Genomic DNA, 25,938 nt, shown 5'->3' with positions numbered 1-25,938 from the left:
GGTATTTGGTTTGGTTTGATTCAGGCTCAGGTTCAGTTACATTCTGTGTGTTCCCTTTCATTTCTGGTTCAAGCCACCCAAAGAAACGAAAAGAGAAGTTCGGTGACAGGTTTAAATCCTATTTCAGTCTCAGAGGAGGTAAATCCCAAAAAAGAGCCTGAACTTAAAATGCAAACCGTTTTGGGTTTTGATCGTTTATTTATTTTGCAACTTTAACTTTACATAAGTTTTCTGAGTGTTTTTCTGTTGTCAAATGTACACGATTATTTTTTCCTAAACAAACTGTTTGAACAGCCTCAGATAACGTATTTAAACAGTTGCTTTGTCATGTTGGACCTCTGCAGTGAAAGGACACATTTGAGGCCTGGACATTTTCTTTCAACACTCACTTGTGTTGCTGAAACTGCCAGTACAAGTTTTGCTGGTTGNCCAACAGGGCCTCCCAGCTGATATCCTGGAGAACCCCAACGACCAGCCAGCCCGATCCCTCCTGGGTCTGCACAGGGGTCTGGGCCATAGGCAGGGCGAGGGGCTTCACCCCAGGGACCTTCACCCAGGTCCCACAGCATCTGCAGCTGCACCACCCGGGGCTGACAACAGTTCTCTCTGCCCCAGGGTCTTGCCACCCCAGGCAGGTCTCCCCACTGACCCCCACCTTCCACACCCACTGGGGGTCTGAGGGGCCCGATCCCAGGAGACTCCATGCAGACCTATAGGCCGGGGCCAGGAGTGGGAGCCTGTCCACCACCCCACCCATCTGGCTGACAGCGTCTATGGTCTTGGCACCCAGCAAAGGAGCTAGATACTGAGGCTTTTCTGCAGGGTCCCCCTGATTCAAATCACCCGCCTGCTTGAAGGCCGTGTGGTGGGCATCCACATCCCCTCCGTCCTTAACCAGGGGCAGCAATTTAGTGTTGAGGTTCCCTGCGGAACTGGCATCCCAGGGTCTATCCCCACTCACCCCTGGGCAGCCCCCTGTGCCTCTCCGTTCCACCATCGCCAGTCCATGCTGCTGCTGCTTCTCCTGCAACTTCTTCTTGGGCTCTCACTGTCTCTAATGGTCCTTTTGCTCTCTCGGTCTCAGCTCCAGTCCCATCCATCTCCGATCCTCTGATGGGGCACCTGATCGTGAAGACCCCCATATGGTCGGAGACAGGACTCTTGGGAATGCCTGGCTGCACTCCAGCTGCTCCCAGATCCTCTTGTAGCCCCATCTGGGTCAGGAATCTGCTCCTTAGAGGGTCATTGTCCTCCAGCTGCACGATGGGGGGAACCATGGGAATGTGGATCTGCTGAAGGGAGGCTGGGGAAAAGCACAGGAATCGGGGCAGGGGGAGAATTCTGGGGCTCAGGGGAGCAGAGCTGGACTAGAGGGAAGCTCTGAGTGTCGGATAAAGGGAAGAAAAGGGGGGATGAGGGGAGGGGTTGTGGGGGTCTGGACGGAGAATATGGAGCAAGCGGAGACTGGCTGGGGAGGGCAGAGCCAGAGTGCAGGAAAAGATGGGGGATGGGGAGAGTTGCAATGGCAGCTCCCCCAGCCCATGGTGTAGGGAACAATCTCGTTATTCTGGGGGTCTGACGCCCAAATGTTAAATGGTTGGGGTTCACAGAACTGAACAGGGCCTGCTCTGATTTCTGTGCAGGATTCTGTGATAAACCAGAGTCACTGCTAGCAGCAGTAGGCAGGGAGCCCAACTGGTATTTATTTTAGTCTGCTTTGGGTTTGGGTTCAGTTCTGTTCTGGTTTCATTTCTAGTTCTAGCCACCCAAAGAAACAAAAGTAAAAGTTCAGTTACTGGTTCAATTCCTGTTTCAGTCTTAGTGGAGGTAAATTTAAAAAAGAGCTGGAACTTCAGATTGAAATGGTTTTGGTTTTTGACTGTTTATTTTTTAACTTTACATGAATTGTCCGGTTGTTTTTGTGTTGTCAAATAAACACGATTATTTTTTCCTAAACAAACTGTTTGAACAGCCTCAGATAACGTATTTAAACAGTTGCTTTGTCATGTTGGACCTCTGCAGTGAAAGGACACATTTGAGGCCTGGACATTTTCTTTCAACACTCACTTGTGTTGCTGGAACTGCCAGTGCAAGTTTTGCTGGTTGATTCAGCTTGGGCACAATGACATTTTTCTGATGCTTCCAGTAGTTTGGCAGGTTTTCTTATTGAGATGTGGCTCATCTGCAGATGAATCAGAAATTGGCCCAATCCTTTTCTGGGCTTTCCTTTGTCCAGATACCGCTTTCTTACTGGAGATTTCACAAGCGTTCAGAATTTCCATTTCATCTTTCAATTTCAGACCTGTCTGACATTGATTCTATGGCATCATTATTTCTGACTTCTGACTCAAGCATTTCCATCTTCTTCCATGTTTTGGTGAAATTGCATTTTGCCTTGAGTTTGTCCTCTGCTGACAGTGGGAATGGCTCTTTAGGATCAGGGTATTCATATATGAGAGAGAGATGTCAGTTTCGATAGATTTCTTTCTCATTTTTTTCATTGATGCTAGTAAGAATTCAGGAAACGGAGAAGAGATTTTTGATATTTCCAGTTGGCATTTTTACCATGAACCAGAAAGTCACCGATGGTCAGTCGTTCATATTGAAGAAATTCTTTGTTGTCACTTTGTCAGACTTCAGTGCAATTGTGACACATTTGTGATGGGTTTGGGACTGCCACCTGATGTGCTGAGACTACCTCTAAGCCTGTTTTCCGTGGCAGCTTAGGACTTAACTACCCTGCCTGGTTGTGCCAGACATGCTAGCCTGCTACAAACAGACCCAGGTCTGAACCATGTCCCCCAAAAGCTGCAGGCTTAACTGAAACAGCTTAAGAAGTGCTCCTGTCTTCAACACCCAGATACCCAATTCCCAATGGGATCCATACCTCAAATAAATCCGTTTCAGGCATCTCTTTGGGGTGGAGAGACTATCTTTTGAGCCAGCTGAAGACAAAATGGAGGGGTTTCCAGGTCCTTTTATATTCTCTCTTTTGTGCAACATCATAGCCACAATATGGGGTCTCTAACCATCTGGGCAAGTCACATGTCTACGAATGATTCAGCTTTTTGCAGGCCGACTCCATTGTTTCCATGTTAGTTTGAAGGTTCGCAGGAAAGCTAGGATGTGGACTGGCATCTCCCAAAGTCCATTGTTAGCTGAGTACTCCCAATTACTTGAATAACCCCTGTGTTGACCAAATCTGCCTTATGTGCTTCCTACAGCAAACACTTTAATACAAAGACAGAGCCAGCGCTCATAACTTCAGATATAAAAATGATACATGCCTACAAATAGGATGAATAGATTCAGTGGCTCATAACCTTTGCAAAGATATGTTACAAGGCATCTCTAGCATAAAACATATTCCAGTTATGTCACATTGACATTCATGAGCATATTTCCATAAAGCATTATGGGTGCAACGTCACAACATTCAGTCTCCCTCCCTGCCGATCCTGTCAGGTGAAGCTCACGGCTTGAGGTGGTCACGTCATGGCAGAACTCCCTGAGCTCCAGGAGTCGCTCAGCTGGGCTCAGACCCCAGCTCAGGACTCACTGCTGCAGCAGGGTTGGATGAGCGGCAGGAACACACGCTGCTGCATGCAGACTGGCTTGCCTCCCGGGCAGAACTTGGCTCTGAATCTGAGCCTGCCATAGCCAGGATGGGTGAAAAGAGAGAACAGCTCTGGGGGAGGGGGGTTTGAAGGTGGGTATCAGACAGTGCCCGAGTGGGGGCTGGCAGTTGGCCTGCAGGCAGTTTCAGTGGGAGTTTGGGGCATGAACCCTGCCTCAAGTGGGGCAACTGGAGGGAGGAGCTGCCCCAGGGGTTGGGGATGGTGGGAGGAGGCATGTCAAGGGGAGAGGTTTGGGGAGCCGTTACCTTTGCCCTTGGACTTGAAGAATTATTATGAACTTCACGGCCCAGGGAGCATCCAACCCCTTCTCTCCCCAGGGGCATCTCAGAGATGGGTCATCCGCCTCTGGGCCCCCTTCTGCCTCCCCTGGTGTGCAGGCAGCTCCCAAGCCTGCTCCAGTGGGCTGGCCCCCTTCTCTGCTCACTGTATGTATTTTGTTTTGTTTTGTTTTTATTAATAATGAGCTTAAAAATGCTGAATCTTTATTTTAACTGGTAACAACCTCTTCACCCCCCTCCCCTTTTCTTTTGGTTCAGTTCAGTTCTGGTTCAGTTGGTAAAATAGATTTATGGTTGAGATTCGGTTCCGGTTCATGCATGAAATACCAGTTTGATGATTCCAGTGTGAGTCCAGAGGGGAAATGAGCTCAGCATCTGCCTGACTGTCCCTGGCGGCTGCGGGGGCAGCGCAGGAAGGCTCCGTCGTTAGCTGCCCCCAGCAGAGGCTCTGGTCATTGCTCAGGCCGAGGAGTCGGTGTCTGTCTCTCTCTGAGCTCAGGATACTGGAGCCCTGGAGCTCGCTGGGCTTCCTGGGGCAGATGCTGCTGCCACTGCAGGGATCTGGGGGCCTGGGCTGAGCAGCTGCTGCTGCCGAGTGGGGTCTTTGCTGGGACAGACCCTCATTAAAGTCCCCCTGTGCCCAGCGAGGGGAGACTTCCTCCTGTGGCTGGAACCAGCCCCTGGGGCTGCCCTGGGCTCTGCTGGCATCAACTCTGGAGCCAGAGACTGCAGGTGATGAGACACCTGGGGGAAAGTGCTGGGGGCAGACAGGCTCCTCTTCACCTTGTCTGTTCCTGGGTGTCTGAGAGTCCCCGAGTTGCTGCCCCCGACCCATCCAGGCTGCCCCCCCCACCCCTCCACCCCGTTAGCAGGGGCAGTAGCTAGTGGAGAGGAAACGCCCACGGGAATGCAGGACAGTGTCCGGCTCTTCATGCAGACGGACTTGCCCTGGGAGAGGGGAGCGGCCAGGGCAGGGAGAGGAAAAGCCAGGTCCTGCCTCTGCCTGGTGCCTGCACTGCTGGGAAATGTGCTGCTGGGGGGACAGTGTCGGGGGATCCCCCAAGGTGGCTCCTTTGATTCTGCTCTATTCTGGCATTTGGCTCAGAAACTCTGTTCCTGGGAGAGTATAATAGCGTCTGGGGGTTTCAGCATGGCTGAGTCTAGAGTGTCTGTCTGCAGGGACAAAGCCTGGGGGGTCGGGGTGTGAAATGGACTAACACTAATTCAGAAACCTCCCGAATTTCCCTTCTCACCCTGACAGGCTGCAGAATAACGACCGTGTTTTGCTCCAGAGTGTCCCATCTTCCCAGGGGCCGGGGCAGGGAAATGGCTGTGGTGGATCCAGCTCAGGTAGGGGATTTGGGGGGAGCTGCTGGGGAGGGTCAGGAAACACTCAGGGTGAGGTGGAGGGGACAGGGACTGATAAACCTGCTGGGACGTGCTCAGCCTAGGGCCTGGTTTATGAACAGACCCATTGGGAGTGTGTGAACCTTCCCCCATTTCTGAAGCTGGAAACACCCCCTGGGCGGGGCTGGGAAAACAGAGCAGAGCCCTGGAGCCTGAACCCCCCAGACAGAGACTGCGATGAAATACAAAGGGGAGGTGCTGGGATTCCTGTCCCTGTTCCCTGCACTGAGCTGTGCCTCCCACATCAGCCTGTGCCTAGTTGGTGGGTGGGTCATGGGAAGACCCTGCCCTTCTCCGCCTGCTCTCCCCTTCTCTCTCTTCGCTGCAGCCTCCTGGCCAGTGGTGTGTGTCAGCCCTTCAAACCCCACAGCCGGGTTTTCTCCATGGCTACAAGCTCAAATCTGACTTAGGGCTTGTCTACACGGGCACTTTACAGCACTGCAACTTTATCACTCAGAGGTGTGAACCCCCCCACCCCCAGCAATGCAAGTTTCAATGCTCTAAAACACCTGTGTAGTCGCAGCAACCAGCTACGCTCCTCCCAGCGCTGGTACCACAACTACACAGCGCTTTAAGGGGGGTTCATAGTGTAGACAAAGCGTATGGGCCTGTCTATTTTACATTTTATAGCGCTCCCGTTGGGCTCAGGGGGGTGAAAACACACACACACACACAGAGCAAGTCCGAATGCTTTAAAGCGCTAGTGTGGACGGGCTCCTGGTACCGGGAGCTATTCCCCTTGTAGAGGCAGATTGCCGGGAGCGCTGGGAGAGCAAAGCGCTAGTGTGGATGGGCTCCTGGTACCGGGAGCTATTCCTCTCGTGGAGGCAGATTGCCGGNACAAGTGCTCCTGTTCTTTGTGCGAATACAGATTAACACAGCTACCACTCTGAAACCTAGTGCTTGTGGGACTGTCTTGTCACCATCCCTAGCATGTACAACAGTTCCTTCCACAGATCAGGTATGTCCCACATCTTTAAAGTGTTTACCACTAGTATTAACTCCTTTGTCTTGACCGTAGATGAAGTAGCAAAAGACACAAGATTAACAGCAAATCTACGGGGCACAGGCTTTGTTCACACAATTTAGCTTGTTGAGTGTCTATTACATTTTTCAGTTCCTTTGTGTACCATGGTAGGTGTCCTGATGCAGATTCTTCTGCCTCTTTGGAGAAGGCTTTTAATTCAGGCGTGTGTTTGAGGCTTGGGCAAGGAAAGGGTGCACTGCCACCATGCCTGCCCTCGGCTTCTCCCTCTGGAATTTCTCTGGGCGGACCCCACTCTCTTGTGAACCCATGCAGAGATTTTTTCCCTCCTGCCTTGAAGAGACAGTTTTATCTCTTACAAGCGTAGCAGGAACATCATCTTTCAGTGGGGTGCTTTGGATTGGTAAGATCCTGTTGGATACTCCACTCTCTGTTCCCAAAAGGTTAGCTGGGGGGGGCGCTCCCCTCCAGGAGATCTGACCCCCAGTTTTCCCTTAAACCCTGATCCACAGGAGAGGGTCTGGCATTTTAAATGCAGATTTTTCACCATCCTCCTGGGAAAGATCCTCCCTACAAAAGGTGGGTGGCCCCTGCGGCCCTCCCTCACCTTCTGTCTGGAATTCCCTCTGGGTCAGACACTCCTGTGTCCCCCAAAAGGAAGTGACCCCGGTCTGGCTGTGGGCTCACAGCTACCAGCTATGACAGACCCTTCACTGGCCAGCAAAATCCCCCCCTCCCCCCCTCCACTCAGGTTGGGCTGGCACCCAGCTACAGAGTCCCCGGGGTCTGTTCCCTCTGCAGCAGTCACCAGGACCTTGACTCCCACCTTTAGAACACGTCTCTGTGCACCCCAGGGCAGGCCCTGTCCTCTGCTGACCTGCAAATTCCTGGCAGTCAGCAGCTGGGGTGGCCCCCCTGTTACATGGTGGAACATTCCCCTCCCCCAAGCAGATGATTATGGGACAGGAGTTGGCTTCGTCCAGCTCCTCCCTCTGGAATTTGCCTCCAGGCCCAGGGCTACAGGAACTGGTTACAACCATCCCTGCCCCCAAAGCTGCATTTTTCACAGCTACAGAGGAATTTAAGAGACTCCCTCCCATTTCCCCAGCAGTCCATGTGACTTCACACACACACACACTCTATCTCACAAACACACACTGGGGCTTTTAGCACAAGATTCCTTCTTGCTGCCAACCAACCCTGGGACAGATTCTACCACTTCAAAGAAATCATTCCCCAGTAGAAATGGTGCAAAATTGTGTGCTACTGTTGCAACAGTCAGTTCAGCCTGCAAATGACCACTTTCCATTTGTACCTTAGCTAAAGGTGCAAGGACTTTGTAACTTCCCACCAGTTCTAATTCTGCCATTTTCCCTTGCAACAAAGCCTTCTCCTGGATCAGGTCCCTCCGACCACAGAAATCTTGGCACCCATATCTCTCAATCCAACGAGTAATTTACCATTAAGTTTAACAGCATGCATATGCTCACAGCTTGGTTAGGTAGAAACAGACTTTACAAATTCTGTGTGGAAAGAGGCAGCAGCTAGGCTCTGAGAAGCAGCAGCTTCATGTGTTGCCTGCTGCCTGTTCCCTCTTAGCCAAGGACAATTATTCCTCACGTGCTCAGTGGACTTACAATGATAGCACCTCTTGGGCTCCTCTGCTTGCACAGGCAATTTGGGACAAGTGCCAGGGGACTGGGGAGGTGAACGCCCAGCCTCCTTTTTCCTGGGGTGAAATGGTGATTCTGCTTTCCCCCAACCCTGTACCCCTCTGCCAATGGTTTATGTTTAATTGCAGCTTGAGCTTGCTCATAAGAGTCTGCAAACCCAGCTAAGTCACCCATTGCATTCACCTTTTTGTCCCAGAAATACTGTTTTACCTCATAACTGCACGTATTCAGGAATTGTTCCTGAGTAACCAAATCACACATTCCTTCAAAGCTTGTAATGCCTTTCCCCCTCACTCACTTATCTACCAAATCTCTCATTTTATTTGCATAAGCCACTTTACTCAATCCAGATCCTCTCTTAAGACTCCTGAATTTAACCCTATAGATTTCAGGTGTAATCTGAAACTACTTCAAAACCAGTTCCTTAAATTTACCATAGTTTGAAGCATCATCAATAGGCATCTTATTGAATATGTCCAGAGCTCTATGTGGTCATCTTTTGATCTTCAGAGATAGCACGGAGGGTGCACAGTCTCTCAAAGGTGATGAAATATTCAGCAATATAACTGGATTCATCATACTGTGGACATAGTCGCTCCCATTTGTGGATTTTTGGGCAAGTGGAGCCAGCAGCTAGAGGGTTTTGTCATTTCAACTCCATAACAGCCAGTTCATGCTTCTGGGCCTCAATCTGGGCCCGTATTTCTCAGTCTCTTAACTCCAGGGCTCTTTTATGGGCAGCCTACTCTCTGGTTGCCTCTGCCTCCATATCTCTCTTGTGGGCAGCCTCCTCCCTGGCTGTTTCTGCATTAATTTCGATTTGTTTTAATTCCGTCAGTCTTTTATGTTCATTTTCTTTCTCAGCCATTTGCAGCCTGTGCAGTTCTAGCTTTTTCTGAGCCTCGCTCTCACTCATGTTGCTGATTTTCCTGCCTTTATTCCCTTCCCCAAAATAAGCAAACAGAAAATAACAAACCAGTCACCACTTTGTTCTCTAGCCATCACACCCAAAACTCACTTAAAATCACTACCAATATCTTAAGAGCAATCAGCTGTGCACAGATCCTGTCGACTACTCCACTATGACGGGTTGGATCACAGAAACCCCCTTGGGGCTGCCAACTGATGTGCCAAGACTACTACTGCCCCTGCCTTCCTGGGACTCCAGAACCCCACCTGGTTGTGCCAGACACGCTTGCCAACTACAAACACAGACCCAGGTCTGAACCACTTCCCACAAACTGCAGGCTTACTGAAAGCAGTGTAAGAAGTGTTCCCATCTCTAAAACTCAGATGCCCAACTCCCAGTGGGGTCTAAACCCAAATAAATCCATTTTACCCTGTGTAAAACTTATACAGGGTAAACTCATAAATTGTTCGCCCTCTATAACACTGATAGAGAGAGATGCACAACTGTTTCCCCTGGTATTAATTCCCCCTCTCCCTGGTATTAATACATTCTCTGGGTTAAATAATAAGTAAAAAGTGATTCAATTAAATACAGAAAGTAGGATTTCAGTGGTTCCAAGGGTACGTCCACACTACCCGCCGGATCGGTGGGTAGCGATTGCTCTATCGGGGATTGATTTATCGTGTCTCTTCTAGATGCGATAAATCGATCCCCGAACGTGCTCCCCATCGACTCCGGAACTCCACCAGGGCGAGAAGTGGAAGCGGAGTCAATGGGGGAGCCGTGGCCGTCGATCTTGCGCCGTGAGGATGGGGGATAAGTCGATCTAAGATACCTCGACTTCAGCTGTGCTATTCTCGTAGCTGAAGTTGTGTATCTTAGATCGATTCCCCCGCCCCAGTGTGGACCAGACCTAAGTAGTAACAGACAGAACAAAGTGAATTACCAAGCAAAATACAATAAAACCTCAAGTCTAAACCCTAATACAGTAAGAAGCTGAACACAGATAAAATCTCACCCTCAGAGATGTTCCAATAAGCTTCTTTTACAGACCAGCCTCCTTCTAGTCTGGGTCGAGCAATCACTCACCCCTTGCAGTCACTGTCCTTTGTTCCAGTTCCTTTCAGGTATCCTTGGGGATGGAGAGACCATCTCTTGAGCCAGCTGAAGACCAAATGGAGGGGTCTCCCAGGGGGTTAAATAGACTTTCTCTTGTGGGTGGAAACCCCTCCTTCCTCCTGTGTAGAATCCAGCTACAAAATGGAGATTTGGAGTCACCTGGGCATGCTGACTGAGTTCCTTACCAGCCAAGCCACATTCCTGGGAAAGCCCAGATGTGGATTCATAGACTCATAGACTTTAGGGTCAGAAGGGACCAATATGATCATCTAGTCTGACCTCCTGCACAAGTTCATTGTTGGCTTAAGCGTTTCTGGATGGGGCACTTCCTGAGAATAGTCTTTTCTCAGGAACCCGACCAACTGCTTCACCGCAGCCTACTTAGAATCAAACAAGTACACAGCCAGTATTCATAACTTCGAGTACAAAACTGACGCATACAAATAGGATGAATGTATCCAGTAGATCACAACCTTCACAGAGACATGTTACATGGCGTATGTAGCATAAAACGTGTCCCAGTTATGTCATATTTACATCCCTAAGCATTATGGGGTGCAACGTCACAAGGTGACTCTGCATAAATGGCCCCTCCTCACCTAGTCTTTGCTGCTCCGTTGATTCTGCCCTTTTCTAGCATTTGGCTGGAGCCTGAACCCCCCAGGCAGAGACTGCGATGAAATACAAGGGGGAGATGCTGGGATTCCTGTCCCTGTTCCCTGCACTGAGCTGTGCCTCCCACATCAGCCTGTGCCTAGCAGGTGGGTGGGAAATGGGAAGACCCTGCCCTCCTCCGCCTGCTCTCCCCTTCTCTCTGTTCCCTACAGCCTCCTGGCCACTCTGGACAGGGTGTGGTGGGATTCCACTCCTCTGGGCCTCCCAGACCCACCCTATTGTGCTTCTTCCCCCATGAATGGTGGGGCTGTGGCAGGAGCAGCAGGCACTGAGTGAGGGGCACCTGTTGTTTCAGAAGCCGGTGAGCTTCGAGGAGGTGGCCGTGTATTTCACCACAGGGCAGGGGGCGCTGCTGGACCCCACTCAGAGAGCCCTCTACAGGGACGTCATGCAGGAGAACTATGAGAATGTGACCTCGCTGGGTAAGGGTTCCTGTCCCCTCAGCTATGTGAAGCCACGGGGTCTGCATTTCTGCAGCTGGTCGGTTATGTTAGAGGGAAATGGGTTGCATAGCCCACAGGAGGGAGCCGTTCACCTCCAAACCCCCTCCAGTGGGATAGGGGAGTCATGGACCTCAGGGACATGCTAATTCATCCCCATCCCTCCAGCTGTCACAGGGGCAGGAGCAGTGTCTTAGCCTCTCTGCATTAATTCTCACTCACACACAGCATCTCTGTGCACCTCCCTTCCTGGGACTGGCTCCATGTGTGGGGAGGGCTCTGGGGGTTCAGACACAGGCAGGGGTTTAACACCAGAGCTGTGTGTGCCTCAGCAAGTCCCCCAGAGCCCACAGACACTGAACACTCCCAGTAACACTGTGAGAACTTCCCATTCCCTCCAGACATTGGTCTCCCACGGGGGCTCAGTGACCACGTTCCCATCTGTTCACATCCCGCAACCCCCCCAAGAAATCATGGGGTCATTTGAAACTTCAGTTGTGCTCTTTGTGATGAATACTCCACCAATCCTCAGTCCACTGTGCTCATGCCTGATTTCACCCCTGAGCAGGACTCCCCATTCCCAAACCTGACCTGATCGCCCGGCTGGAAGCTGGGGAAGAGCCGTGGCTCCCAGATCTCCAGGCCTTTGAGGAAAGGAAGATCCCAAAAGGCATCTGCACAGGTGAGGAGTGACACTGACACAGAAACTATATGGAAAAAGCTGAAAACCCCAAAAATCTTGCCTGAGCCCCCGTCAGTTCTGCCTCATCTCACCCAGGTTAGACTATGGTCAGCAAGTGTCATCTCATGGCAGATAACACTCATGGCTTCCCACCCACCCTGTTCGCTGTCAGGAGTTTTCTCCCTGACTTCACTTCCCTGGGGCTGTTTGGGTGGGACGTGGAGACAGAATCCAATTGCTCAGTCTCCCAACAGTTATTGCGTTGTATTTTCCCTCTTTGCTACTCCCCTTTGTGTCCTTTCTACGATCCCGGGCACTGACTCCTGCCTGGGTTCTCTCTCTCCCCCAGCAGGTGACGAGACAATGAGTGAGAACGAGGATGGGAATCCACAGCAGGAAGGTCCTGAGCAAGTGGAACTGCAGGGGAGGTTTCTGAGAAGAGCTGAAGGGAATTTTTCCCAGTGCTGGGAAGAGAGAGAAGCCTGGAGTCATCGGCACAGGACAGAGAGGAAGCTGGGAAACAGGCAAAAGAATAAAGTGGACGATTTCATTGAATGCAGGGGAGGAGGCAAGGATTCCCAGGAAACCACAGCCCAGCAGGCAAATCCCAAGGAAAAGAAACCCTATAAATGCTTGGACTGTGGGAAAATCTTCAACTGGATCTCAAATCTTACTACTCATCGGAGACTGCACACGGGAGAGAAACCATATAAATGTCTTGAGTGTGGGAAAAGCTTTAGTCAGTGCTCAGGCCTTATTAGCCATGGGAGAACCCACACAGGAGAGGGACCATATAAATGCCTTGAATGTGGGAAAAGTTTCAGTACCTCATCAGTCCTTATTATCCATCAGAGAACCCACACAGGAGAGAAACCATTTCAATGCCTTGAGTGTGGTAAAAGTTTCAGTCAGCGCTCACATCTTACTAGCCATGGGAGAATCCACACAGGAGAGGGCCCACATAAATGCTTGGACTGTGGGAAAAGTTTCAGTGGACCATCAGCTCTTACTGCACATCAGAGGATCCACACTGGAGAGAAACCCTATAAGTGCTTGGACTGTGGGAAAAGCTTCAGTCAGAGCTCAAGCCTTATTAGCCATAGGAGAATCCATACAGGAGAGAAACCCTATAAATGCCTGGCGTGTGGGAAAAGTTTCAGTGTATCATCAGCCCTTATTGTACACCAGAGAACCCACACGGGAGAGAAACCCTATAAATGTTCGGACTGTGGGAAAAGCTTCAGTCTGCACTCAAGACTTATAAACCATAGCAGAATCCACACAGGAGAGAGACCATATACATGCCTGGATTGTGGGAAAAGTTTCAGTCAGCGCTCACATCTTAATAGCCATGGGAGAATCCACACAGGAGAGGGTCCCCATAAATGCTTGTACTGTGGGAAAAGTTTCAGTGGCCCATCAGCCCTTACTGCCCATCAGAGAACCCACACAGGAGAAAAACCCTATAAGTGTTTGTACTGTGGGAAAAGTTTCAGTCAACAGTCAAGCCTTGTTAGCCATGGCAAAATCCACACGGGAGAGGGACCATATAAATGCCTTGAGTGTGGGAAAAGTTACAATGCACCATCAGCACTTACTGTACATCAGAGAACTCACTCAGGAGAGAAACCCTATAAGTGCTTGGAGTGTGGGAAAAGTTTCAATCAGCGCTCACATCTTACTAGCCATAGGAGGATCCACACAGGAGAGGGACCCCATAAATGCCTTGAGTGTGGGAAAAGTTGCAATGCCCCATCAGCCCTTATTGTACATCAGAGAACCCACACAGGAGAGAAGCCCTATAAATGCCTCGAGTGTGGGACAAGTTTCAGTGTACCATCAGCCCTTATTACACATCAGAGGACCCATACGGGAGAAAAACCCTATAAATGCCTGGACTGTGATAAAAGCTTCAGTCAGAGCTCAAATCTTACTGCCCATCGGAGGCTGCACATGGGAGAGAAACCCTGTAAATGCTTGGACTGTGGGAAAAGTTTCAGTGCACCATCAGCCCTTATTGTACATCAAAGAACCCATGTAGGAGAGAAACCTTATAAATGCCTCCACTGTGAGGAAGGTTTCAGTCAGCGCTCAAACCTTGTTAGACATCTGACAATCCACACAAGAGAAAACCCCTATAAATGCTTAGATGATTGGAAAAGTTTCAGTCCCTGCTCATAACTTCATAAAAATTGAAGAATTCACACGGGACAGAATCTGTAAATGCCTCAACTGTGGAAAAAGTTTCATTTGAAGATCAAACCTTCCATCGCATGAGACAATCCACATGACAGAGAACCCACAAATGCTTGGATTGTGGGAAAAGGTTCAATAACAGCATGAAGAGATTCAGTCTGAGCTCACACATTGTTCCTCATTGCATAATTCACAAAAGAAAGAGCTAGAATGTGCAGGAAGCTTTATTTGGTGCTCACATGGCATCAAGCCTCAGTAAATCCACACAGAGAAGAGCCCTTTGATGTGTCCTTAGCATGGAAAATGCTTCAGTTGGAGCTAACACCACACTGGACATCAGAGACTCCTCCGCATAGGAGAGAAATTCCCTCAGTGCCCTGACTGGGGCTGGCCTTAGTAAAAACTCCATTTCCTAATTCCCACCCACATCGGTGGCGTTTGGCTCCCAGGTATCTGTTAGAGGGCTTTTCCTCTCACCCTCTCTCCTGGTTCTTGTCTCACAGACAGAGAGCAGGCCAGAAGTCCAAAGGACAGACAATTCAATGTTTATTGGGATTCGTTTCCAAGCAAGCATATTTCGCACCCTTCACACCAGTTAGGCTTGTCTCTATGCGCCGATAGTCTGTTCCCCGGTGTTCCCTTCCCAGCTCTGACGCCGCAGAGCCTTCCCTGTGTCCCAATTCCCTGTTCCCCATTCTCATTCCCCAGTCCCCTTCCCCCTCCTCCTCCTTAGCAGGCCCAGATAGATCTGCAGTGCACGCCCCTAGTCATGCCCCTTACAACATATGGTCATGTTCTGTTTGGGAGGGTCATGAGTTGGGGTCTTCATGCCACCTCTTTTGTACCCAAGGGAGGGGTGAGGAGTGAGGTTGGGCTGCGGCAGGGGCAGGCATTTCTTTGGTCTTTTAGTGTTTTACTGCCCCCCATCCCGCCTTCCCCTCCTGACCAGTTGCTTGGCCTTGCTTTGAGAGAGAGAGCTGCGGCGGTTGTCAAGTGGGCGCTCGTATATTACACTCCAGCTATGCCCAGGAACACTAGCTCCAGCTCTTAGCTCTTTTCACCCCATCTGTGCGTGGGCAGATGTAGCACACGGTGCCATTGTCGTTTGCTCACACACATTTAGTAAAATATGCAAGAGTATCAAAGGGTCAAACCCCAAATTCTGTCTCAGGCTGACAACCAGGCTTATGTGCTAACAGTATCCAGCTGCCCATCTCTGGGGGCAGGTTCCAGCAGCAGCTGACCCGGAGCTGATCAGGGACCCTCTGGCTTTGCCTGGTCTAAGCAAACCCCAGCAGGGGAAAAGAAGCCCCTATCAGTCCTCTGACGGGTTGTCCTGCCGATTGGGGTATGTCACCTGATGTACTGGGGTTCCACTGAGCCTGCCCGTTCCACCAGCCAGGGCCCCCCGACCCCAGCCTGCCAGCCTGCTCTGTCACACCCACAGGAAGTGCCACGTCCCGCTGCAGAAAGACATGGATGCAGAGATTAGGTCTGCATGGTGAGACCCAGCTCAGGAAGTGCCCCACACTCGTGTGCACACCACTGTAGGAGTGCAAACCCCAGGATTGCACTGTCTTCCCAGCACGGCACTTACCACAATGTTCTGTGCTCTCCGTGCTTAGGAATCACTCTGATTTCTTTGGTCCTGACTCAGACTCCTGAGGGCTACAGATGAAAGTGTCCCACACCCAGAGGGGGAATTCAAATGAACCCCAAAGCTCTGGCTCATCTTTCTGAGCTAAAGTCCCTGCTTTCATCTATTGCAGGGGTCGGCATCCTTTGGCTCCCGCTCCGTCAGGGTAAGTGCGGGCCAAGAGACATGCTGGCCACACTTCCTGCAGCCCCCATTGGCCGGGAAAGGTGAACCATGGTCACTAGGAGCTGCGAGCGGCTGTGCCTGTGGGCGCTCAGGCAAACCAAGCGTCTCGTGGCCCACCCTGGCAGGCTGGGTGCCACAGGTTGCCAATCTCTGACCTATTATTAAAGTGGCTTCTGGGCTTTGTAGATGGTCAGGTTTGGGCTTTGGGTTTTTGTTATTGTTTTTGCATTAGGACGATGTTAAAACTTTTGTAAATAACACAACCAGATAATGAGGGGTGCTGAGTACAGCAGGTTTAACCAGTTTAGAAGAAAATGGATGAATTTGTTTTCCTTCTTTGGGGAGTTAGAGTTCTGTGGGTTTTCACTTTATAAACCTGAAATTATTTGGTAGCACACCTTGTAGTGTTGGTGTCTGTCTCTTCCTACAGGCCGTTTGGTCTTATATTTTGATAGTAGTTTACTTCGACAGGATGTAGCAGGTTTATTAAGGACTTTATGAGACAAATGATCATTTGCCAGAAGAGTCCTTTTTTGTTTTATTTTAACTGTTCTTTCCCATTGTCATGAGATTTTTGTGTGTTTGAACAATGAAAAGTGTCACTGTCTGTCAGCACAAACACCGAGGGTGAGCGCTAGATTCACACTCGGAGGGGCGGAGACTGAACGGGGTATGGAGTTACTGCCAGATCCCTGCAGAGCTGTGAGATGCAGACAGGAGGGGGAGAGGGTGGGGAACAGAGCTGGGAAACTGCAGACTTGTCTCTTGGGAGCCAGACCGCTGAGGCTGAGAACGGTGAACTTGCTGCGCCAGTGCCAGAGGGAGACAGGAATTGCCCTGGGAGTGCTGGCTGAAGCCATCCCTGAAGTCGGAAGGGCTACAAACGATGCCCCAAGAGGAATGATGAGGGGAGGAGGCAGCATCTCCCCATTGCTCAGAGGACCAGCCTGGGCAGAGACAAGAAGGAAGCTGGGGAAGTCAAGAGGACTGAGCCAGTCTTGAAGCCCGGCTGACCCCACCATAGAGATGAGAGGGAGATGAGGAGCCTGAAAGCCCAGCTGGTCGCCCCTCCCCATCTAACATGGTCCTGTGTGGGGACGACAGAGACTGTCTGCCCCACTCACCCCACACTGCGTCCCTGATGTGATGGAGTAGAGACTGTCTGTGTGGGGGATGGGAGAGCCGAGGATGGCTTTAGATGGGACAGGATCTAGGCCTGTAACCTGAGCCAGGTGGTGGGGGAGGGAGGGGTGTCAGCTCCTTTGCCTGGGAAGCTGGACAAAGGAAGGGGCCGGCTGGAAGAAGTGCAGTTTAGTTTCAGTTTGGGGCTGGGTGGTTGGAATTCAGGGAATCCTAAGCTGGGATCCAAAGACCCTGAACCCCCAGAAGGACTTGATTGAGGGGTCCTGGCTGAGCCTACAAGCTCTGCTGTAACCTGCGTTCCTGTTGTCCAATAAACCTTCTGTTTTACTGGCTGGCTGAGAGTCACTGAGAGTCCCAGGAAGAGGGGTGCAGGGCCGGACTCCCCCACACTCCTTGACATCTCTAATCTCCGTTCCTTGGATTCCTGCCCTCACAGCATTTGCTTTGTGACAGCCCCAGCACCTCTCCTGGGCATCTCTCTGCCCTTTTCTACCAGTTGGTAAATGTTGCTCTGTTGCTGGTGCGTGGGGGATTTGGGCGCAGCAGTGTGCTGGGCTGGTGATGGAAAGTCCCATGCTGAGCTGGGCTGGGAGTGGGGACAGGAGTCTGTTTCTCCTTTGTTATAATAAAGTAGAATTTAGTTTCTCACACTGTGTCCTTGTTTTCCATGAATTACCCCCCGGATTCGGAGTGGAGGTGAACAGTAAAAGCAGTGCTAACGTGCTCTGGTACGGAAATGCAGTGAGGTCACTCATACAATCTCAGCTCTGCCCTCTCATAGGCTCCGTTGCAGGCAGTATATTGACAAATTTCTATGTGGATAATCGGGCTAAAGTGATTCTGCTCTGAGCTGGTTTCAGCCCCATACCCGGCTCTCTCAACCTTACCACCTGCCTAATTCTAGCTCAGACCCATTTCAAGTAATGGGGCTATCGGCAGTGGTACAATTAAGCATGTGACTAAGGTTTGGCAGGACTGGCAGGTTAGATGGGTGGGTTTGGGAGTCTCTCCCTGTTCATACTCGGCCTGTTCCTCACACCACAACTTTCCCCAAATTAATTCATGTCCAGCTACAAAATAATTGGTCTCAGTTCATATCATGATTATTTTTAGACAGCAGCAGCCAGAGGCTCCCCAAAAGCCCAAGGCTGTACTGCGCTAGGTGCAGTACACACACATCATGAGAGACAGCCCCTAAGGTAAAGAGCTTACAGCCTAAATATGCAGAACAGCCAACATAAGGATTTTGCAAGTGTCAGGATTGACCCTGAAATCTAACCAGCTACAAGTGATGCCCCAAGCGGAATGATGAGGGGAGGGGGCAGCATCTCCCGATGGCTGAGAGAACAAGGCTCTGCCCTGGAAGCAGCTATTCAACTTCTGTTACATGTGACAAACACAGATTGTTCTTCCCCAGAATTACAGCTCTTACGCCTAAAGCGCAGACCACATTCTCTGAGGACAGTCAATCTCTTACGGCTTTAGCAATAATCACTGCCAATGGGGCTGTTCCGACATTCTGCACTGGCTGTCAGACCCCGCTATGGAGAGATACCATCAAAGCCCCATGCTGTTCTGATGAAGGTATTTTAGGGCTTGTGGGCCTAGATTATATTACACTGAATTTTAAATCCTGTTAGATTTTCGGTAAATTTTTCAAAAGTATCTTTTAAAAAATGACTTAGGGTTAGAGTTTTAAGCTATTAGGCACCTGAGGATGCAGAGAAGTGCTTAGTGGGGTTGTCAAAGCAGGTTAGGCATTAGGGGCTAGATTCTAATGGGGCCAGGACCCTGCAGGGGGTCATGAGGTTATTGTATGGGGAGTTGCGAGCTGTCAGCTTCCACCCCAAACCTCACTTTGCCTCCAGCATTTATAATGGTGTTAAATGTTTAAAAAGTGTTTTTAATTTCGGGGGGAGGGGGGGCAGGGAGGCGCACTCAGAGGCTTGCTGTGTGAAAGGCGTCACCAGTACAAAAGTTTGAGAGCCACTGGGCTAGATGCACAAAAAAGATTTAGATGCTCAGGTGCTACTTTCACTTTAGATACCTGAGTCTGAAGATTTTGATGCCAACAACCCTAAAACACACACACACTCAACTATTGCCTAACTACTTGGGAGCGGAGAGGTTGGGGTTTGGGGGAAGGGGTGGAGCAGGGGCAGGGCTTGGGGGAAGAGGCGGAATAGAGGTGGGGAAGGAGGAGAATGGGGAATGGGTGGGGGAAGCTCTCCCAGGCCCTGCACCCCACTAGGGGCAGCCCTGGGTAAGGTTGTTCTTATTTGCTGACTTGTCCCAAAATGCTGAAACTCGACAGTGGTGTGGGATGGACACATAGAGTCTTTGGCTTCCAAACGACCCTGCCTGGTGTCATGTGCATCAATTACCTCTTAACAGAGGAGTTTGCACACCAGAGTGAGGTCGTTTAAACAGCATTTGTTTGGCAGCTTCATTTGCACTGCTAACAGTATAGTGTCCTGCCATGGATATGTCTGCCCAAGAGACCTGTGGGTTGGATTCATTTTTGTGGGAGGCAGGACATGTGGAGGATCATTTAAACTCTATTTCCTTAGGATTCACCTTCAATATACTTCTGTGCGGGTGAGATCTCTGACCACTGCAGACCATACCTCAGCAGGCAGGCCCCGGGCGCAGTGCACTCGTCCAGTGGCCTTGACTGAGAAGGTTTCTAATCAAAGAGAGTATAGATTCCAGGAAGCTCCTGGGATAATCTCTCACCGGAGATGAAAGGGCTTGTTCAGAAAGAGAGTTTGAAGTCTGTAGGGTAAAGATGAGCCACATGGGTTTGCCTCCATACAGGCAGGGGTAGGCACCACCATGTTGTGCGATGGACACTTGACAAATTACTGAACTTAAGTGACGGACATGGGCAAGGGGTTATGTCATTCAGTCATCATTCAACCCATAAAATAGCACACCATTTTCCACACTGAACTCTGGCCCCCAATAACCTATCTATCTAGCTAATAACAACAACAATCACAATACTTTCAACTCACTTCAGTGTTTTCGAATGTACCTCACCACCGCAGTCAATATTTTTTGTGGGATGGGGCATTGAAATAAATATCCTAAAACAATATATCCAGTGTATTGTTTTCACTACTTTTTTATTGTTCTTGTTCAAATAATGTCATCTTGTGATTTTCTTTAAATAAGAAACCCATTGGACATGGATTTTCATGTTCATATCAAGTGTTATTTTTAAGTTATGCTTTTAAAAAACCCACAGAAACTCAGTTCGGATACACTCAGTGAAAGGCCTTATCCTGCATCCATTGCAGTTAAGGGCACAACTCACTGAATTCAATGGCCTTAAATCACTGCCCAGTGGTATTGTCTCAGCTCAAACATTGTCACAGCTGTACTGTTTAGCAAGTGACACTGAGTTTAGAGGGGCAAATAAATCCCTAACTAACTTGGATTACACACTTAGAATTTTATTTTTGGAGTAATGTACAGACTACTGTAGTGCAATGCTATTGTATTATACTAAATTTTATGCAATACTAGCCTGTTCTAACATAACTAATTTAATTTGCCTCAGCTGCAATTCCATCTGTATGAAAGAGTTGACGTTTTAGAGTAAAATGTAGTTTTCAAGCAGAAAGAAACTGCAATAAAAGTATTTGGGCAGCAAGTTCTTCCAATGATTAACAGCAAGACTTGCTTGGAACTTAGTCTTTGATCTCTTCTGTTTAATTGTAGGCCTAGGGGAAACAGGGTTTTGATTTACAGAAAATGGAGAATTGGCTACAGAAAGTTTTACATTTCAGTAACAATAAAATTTCCCACAATAATCATTTCATATTATTTTAGTTCAGAAGCGCTAAGGGTTTATTTGTGTATGTGTGAGGAAAAACTATAGCCGTCAAGTTACACATTTAAAACTGGAGAAAAAAATTCTAATACATTTCCTGCTTTTGACTAGGATAAAAAGTTGATTTTCTTCTTATAATGAATATAGCAAACCCACTCACCCACACAAATAATGTGCATACTGATTAATTTTAAACCATTTACAAGTTTCACAAAACTACTTCCTTTGTGACTACTTCTGACAATCGGTAACTAGAAAACTGTAATAGCCTAAATTTGAACAATGGTGGAAAAAATAGTAGAAGCTACAGGAAAAACAGCATCCTGAAAATACGGCTTGAAAATTTAGTTCAACAGCTTTTCATGGGCTATTTTCAGCTGGACATAGAGAATGCCACGGACTGTATGTTACTGGGGGGTTAATAATACTCAGGGCCTGTTCTTAAACTCCTTAGAGAGTTTTGCTTGGTTGGGCCCTTTTCAGATTGTGTCTGCTTGGGAGGCAGAGGGAAACCTCTGAGATGGGGTATTTCTCTTCCCTCCTGTGTGCGATTGAGCTTCTGTAGTTGGAAGGGGGGAAATGAATGCATGTGTGTGTATGCAGGAGGAGGGTGAATATGTGTGTGTGTGTCTGTTCAGGCAGGACGGGGTGTGTGTGTGTGTGCGCGTGCGCGCAGGGAGAGGAGGTGCATGTGTGTTTGTGTGCGTGCAGGGGGAGAATGAATGTGCGTGTAGGCAGGAGGGGGTGTATGTGTGCAGGAGGAGGAGCGTGTGTGTAGGCAGGGAGAGGAGGAGGGTGTGTGTTTGTGTGTAGGCAGGGGGAGGAAGACAAGCACCTCTCACTGACCAGGGCACACCGCTTACCCCATGTCTGGGACCAATGGCTCCCCATCCCCTGATTGTGTCCCTTACATGGGAGATCCCCCACGTCACAGGGTGTGGAAAGCGGAGGGGGTGGGGTCTCTCAGTGAAGCAGGGTTTCCCTCCCCTCACTGTAACCAGGGCACCCCCCTCTGGGCTGGGGTTATCCAGGGTCGGTGGGAATCTCCCCTGCCTCCTGGCCAGGACATCCCCCCCACGCATAGATGTCCTGGTTTTATAGGGACAGTCCTGATATTTGGGGCTGTTTCTTACATAGGTGCCTATTACCCCCTGCCCCTGTCCCGATTTTTCACGCTTTCTATCTGATCACTGAACCTACGGGCCAGGCTCTGGCTGTGGGCAGGTCTGTGGCGAGCAGGTGCCGGGGTGGAAGGAATTTGGGGGAGGTGTCACATCCAGCGGCTCCCCGAAGTGGTTCCCTGCTGTCGCTAGCAGAGATGCGGCCCTGGCTCTGCATCAGGCAGGTTGCCCCCATCAGCAGGCACCGCCCCCGTAGCTCCCACTGGCTGTGGTTCCCAGTCCTGACCAATGAGCTGGCTGGAAGTCATCAGGGGAGGGGGATGAAGCGCGAATAAGAGGCTTGGGGACTCGGGAGGCCAAGCTGTGGCCTCCCCAAAATGAAAGAGGCTGCAATGCAGGGGGCAGATACTGGCTGTGGTGCGGATCTCCTCGCTTTGGGGGGCACCCACCAGCAGACTCTGCACCCTGGGAGCAGGAGCACCAGATGCTCCCTAGAAGGGGGGCAGCGCCAGCCGGACCATGGCTGCCCTCACTCTGCCGCATCCCTCCACCGCTCTGCCTCTTGCCCCAGGCCCTGCCCTCACTCTGCCGCATCCCTCCACCGCTCTGTCTCTTCCCCCAGGCCCTGCCCTCACTCTGCCGCATCCCTCCACCGCTCTGCCTCTTGCCCCAGGCCCTGCCCTCACTCTGCCGCATCCCTCCACCGCTCTGCCTCTTCCCCCAGGCCCTGCCCTCACTCTGCCCCAGTCGCCTCACACCAGCCCACCCATTCCAGTCCCCACCGCAAGTCAGTGCACCCTCCCAGTACTCACCCCATTGCTCCGAACCCACCGTCAATACAGCCCCCCATCCAACTATTCAGCCCCCACCTGCCCTCAGTTCAGCCCGCTGTAGCCCAGCTCATCTCTGCTCCTTAGGTTTCTTCACCTTCCCAGGCAAGGTGGGGGTCTGCACTGGGGTCCCCTCTCGCTTGACCCAGGACAGCAGGGAACCAGCACCTGGGCCGGCAGCTGGAGCCTGCAATTGGGGCAGCTGACGATTGCCAAGAAACATTCTAAGCCTCACTTTTAGAACTCTGCGCACTGTCAGGATTTTTTTTTCCCGTAGATAAATTGCTTGTTTGGGATTGGCCCTGCCCCTTTCACTTCTCTCTAGCTGAGAGCCCTCGCCCCACCATCCTTAGCTTTGTTTCCCTGCCTTGTAAGAGGTTTCTCATTGTCTTCAGTGGCATGTGCAGGAACTGCCTCATGGAGAGAAGCACGTTCCTTTGTTGTAGGGCAGGTCTCTCCTGTTTGGCTGGAAACCCATTTAAGAATGTGCCTCAGGTGGTGAAAAATCCTGCCATTGAGAGTTTCTACAGGAGATCCCTGAGGGAGGCTTAATTTGACTCAGAAAATTGTGACTCTTTGGATCAGTTCACGACAGCTGGCATGGTCTTGCTCTGCCCAGTCTGGATGCACCCAGGATGTGCAGAGGCCTCTGAAGAAAGGATTTTATCTTTCTTTCCAATGGGGAACTTCTTAAGATGTTATTATTTCCAGGTCTTGCAGCTACAACTCAGCCCTGTTGTGCGAGTGGGGGTTTTTCTTGTCTTTTCCGTGTTGTTCCAGGGGTTGATGCAAAGGGGGTGGGACTCGGTGGTCCCCGGGTGTTACTGGTTTAATGCAGGTGAAAGGGAGAGCGAGTTTGTTGTACAAGAGGCCGAGAGGATTGGGACCCCAGCCAAATGGGCCTGGGGATTGAGACCCCAGCAACTTGGTGACCGGAGACCAAGCTCTGCGAGTCGAAGCCGTCTTCTGGCCACTGGAAGGACAATGGGCTGGAGAGAGCGGGACCCGGTGACCTGACCAGCCAGGTTTCAGCCAGAGGAGAGGAGACCCAGTGTACCCCTGTTTCCGACCCTGGTTACTGTAGAGAAGAAGAATGGGCAGAGGGCAGGCTTGGGGCCGCGGGATATCGGAGGGCCCACGTCGGGCTGGGAGAGAGGAGCAGGCCAGAGCCCACCTGCTGCAGGTTGCTGAGGATGTGCGCTGGGCTGAGGGAGGCAGGCCTGAGGCCCTGAGAGTTCCTGGTGGCTGTTGGTTCGCTTCTCAAAAACCCTCCCGTTTTATGCTGTGTGGACTGACGAGTCGTCGGGCTAGAGAACAGGCAGGGAGGGTGCATCCACCCTTTGGGGTGGAGGGCCCGGGGTGCTCCCCACAGGCAACTGCCCCAGCCAGGGACCCCATGCACTCCCCAGGCAGGCCCCCATTACATGCCTCCCACTCTTACCAGGGCCACCATGCCACCCCCCCAGGACGTCCAATGCCAGCTAGAACCCCCCACCCATGTACGTCCCCCAAGTGCTCTGTACGTCCATTTCCCCCTCCCCCCCCCGCCAGGCCCCACACACCCCAGTCTTCATTAGATCAGATTCTGCCCTCCCCTTTCAGCCATCTCATCCCAAACAGGCATCCTTGCCCCTCCCCAGATTTCCCATCACATTCCAGGGGCAGAACCCCTCATTCTGCTGCATTTCCCCCCCCACACCACTCTGGGTTACCCTCTCAGTTGTGCTGCAGCCGCCCACCCAGTCTGTGTGCCCGCTGCCGCTTGCAGCCCTCCCTCAACCAGTGCTGACCCCCAGCAGCCGATGCCACGTCGCAGGTACTACAGAGGGCTGGACCTAAGGCGCAAGGACCGCTAGGGTGGCCAGTTCGGAAGCGATGAAGCACGCTGGGACACATGCTAGGCGGAGGAGGAGTGCACTCGGGATAGGCATGGCAGGGCGCTGGGGCACAGGAACGTGAGGGATCAAGTGGAGCCTGGGAAAGGCAGCAGTGGAGGCATGAGGCGAACCTGTGGAGGAATGTGAGGTGCGCAGACGTGAGGCGTGCACTGCAGAGGCAGGCAATGGAGGGAGCGGCAGCTGGGCCAGGCTTGACCAAGGCAGAGTGGAGAGCACTGCCGGCAGGCAGTGGGCAGGGCCTGTGAGAGGCGGCAGATGGGAAGTGAGCAGGGTGGGGAGGCGCGGTAGGATGAGGCGAGTGAGGGCAGGGCCTGGGGCAAGGCAAGAGCGGTGGAGGGATGCGGCAGAGTGAAAGTGAGGCAGGGCCTGGGGGAGAGGCAGGAGCGTGGAGGGATGGCGGAGTCAGAGGCAGGGGACCTGGGCAAGAGGCGGCGGAGAGCTGGTGTGGAGGGCAGGGCATGCGGGCAAGAGAGCGTGGAGGCAGCATAGGGCAGGCCTGGGGGAAGAGGCAGAGATGGTGATGGATAGGCGAGATGAGGGGCAGGGCCTGTTGGAGAGGCAGAGCGGTGGAGGGATGCGGGCAGAGTTAGGAGCGGCTAGGCCATGGTGGAAGGATGGCAGGGAGCGGAAGGGTGGAGGGATGCGGTCAGGTGCGGGCCTGGGGAAGAGAGAACGCGGTGGAGGGATGGCAGCAGAGTGGGGCAGCGGCCTGGGGGAGAGCGCAAGCGGTGGAGGATGAGCGGAAAGTGAGTGGCAGGGCCTGGGAGAAGAGGCAGAAGCGTGGAGGGATGCGCAGATCGTGGGGAGGCGGGCATTAGAACTGGCTGAGTCAGACAGGAGCATGGAGGGTGCGCAGAGTAGCGGGGTGCTGGGAGAGGCATAGAGGCAGTTGATGGTGGAGGATGAGGGCCGGGGAGATGGAGGGGCAGGGACTGGAGAGTATCTCACAGCATGGCGGGAGAGGCAGAGCTTGTGGCATGAGGATTCGAGGCGGAGTTGAGGGCAGGGCCTGATGGCAAGAGGCAGAGGTTATATCCTGGAGGGATGCGGTCAGAGTGATGGGCAGGACCTGGTGGCAAGAGAGCAGAGCATTGGGGATGCGGTGGGCAGAGATGAGGCCGGGCTTGTCGGGAAGATGCAGAGCAGTGGAGGGATGGGCGGCAGAAGTGGAGGCAGGGCCTGGGGGAAGAGGCCAGAGCGCGTGGAGGGGATGCGGCAGAAGTGAGGGCAGGCTCTTGGGGAGAAGAAGTCAGAGGGTGGAGGGATGAGGGGGGGAGGGGACG

General features: G+C 51.5%; 1 protein-coding gene across 1 annotated transcript in view; it reads left to right on the top strand.

Annotated features, from left to right (window-relative positions):
- The first annotated feature begins 5,051 nt into the window (after positions 1-5,051).
- LOC142047386 (uncharacterized) overlaps positions 5,052-25,938 on the top strand; it is a 41,753-nt gene continuing 20,866 nt past the window's right edge. Inside the window, 6 exon segments of the mRNA XM_075069941.1 lie at positions 5,052-5,104; positions 5,106-5,223; positions 5,225-5,266; positions 10,981-11,107; positions 11,694-11,807; positions 12,160-13,753. Of these exon segments, the coding sequence (XP_074926042.1) occupies positions 5,067-5,104; positions 5,106-5,223; positions 5,225-5,266; positions 10,981-11,107; positions 11,694-11,807; positions 12,160-13,753 (2,033 nt within the window). The 5' untranslated portion in view covers positions 5,052-5,066.

The sequence above is a fragment of the Chelonoidis abingdonii genome, chromosome 10, assembly GCF_003597395.2.
Source record: "Chelonoidis abingdonii isolate Lonesome George chromosome 10, CheloAbing_2.0, whole genome shotgun sequence".
Lineage (NCBI taxonomy): Eukaryota > Metazoa > Chordata > Testudines > Testudinidae > Chelonoidis > Chelonoidis abingdonii.
This window is presented reverse-complemented; position numbering and strand designations above follow the sequence as displayed.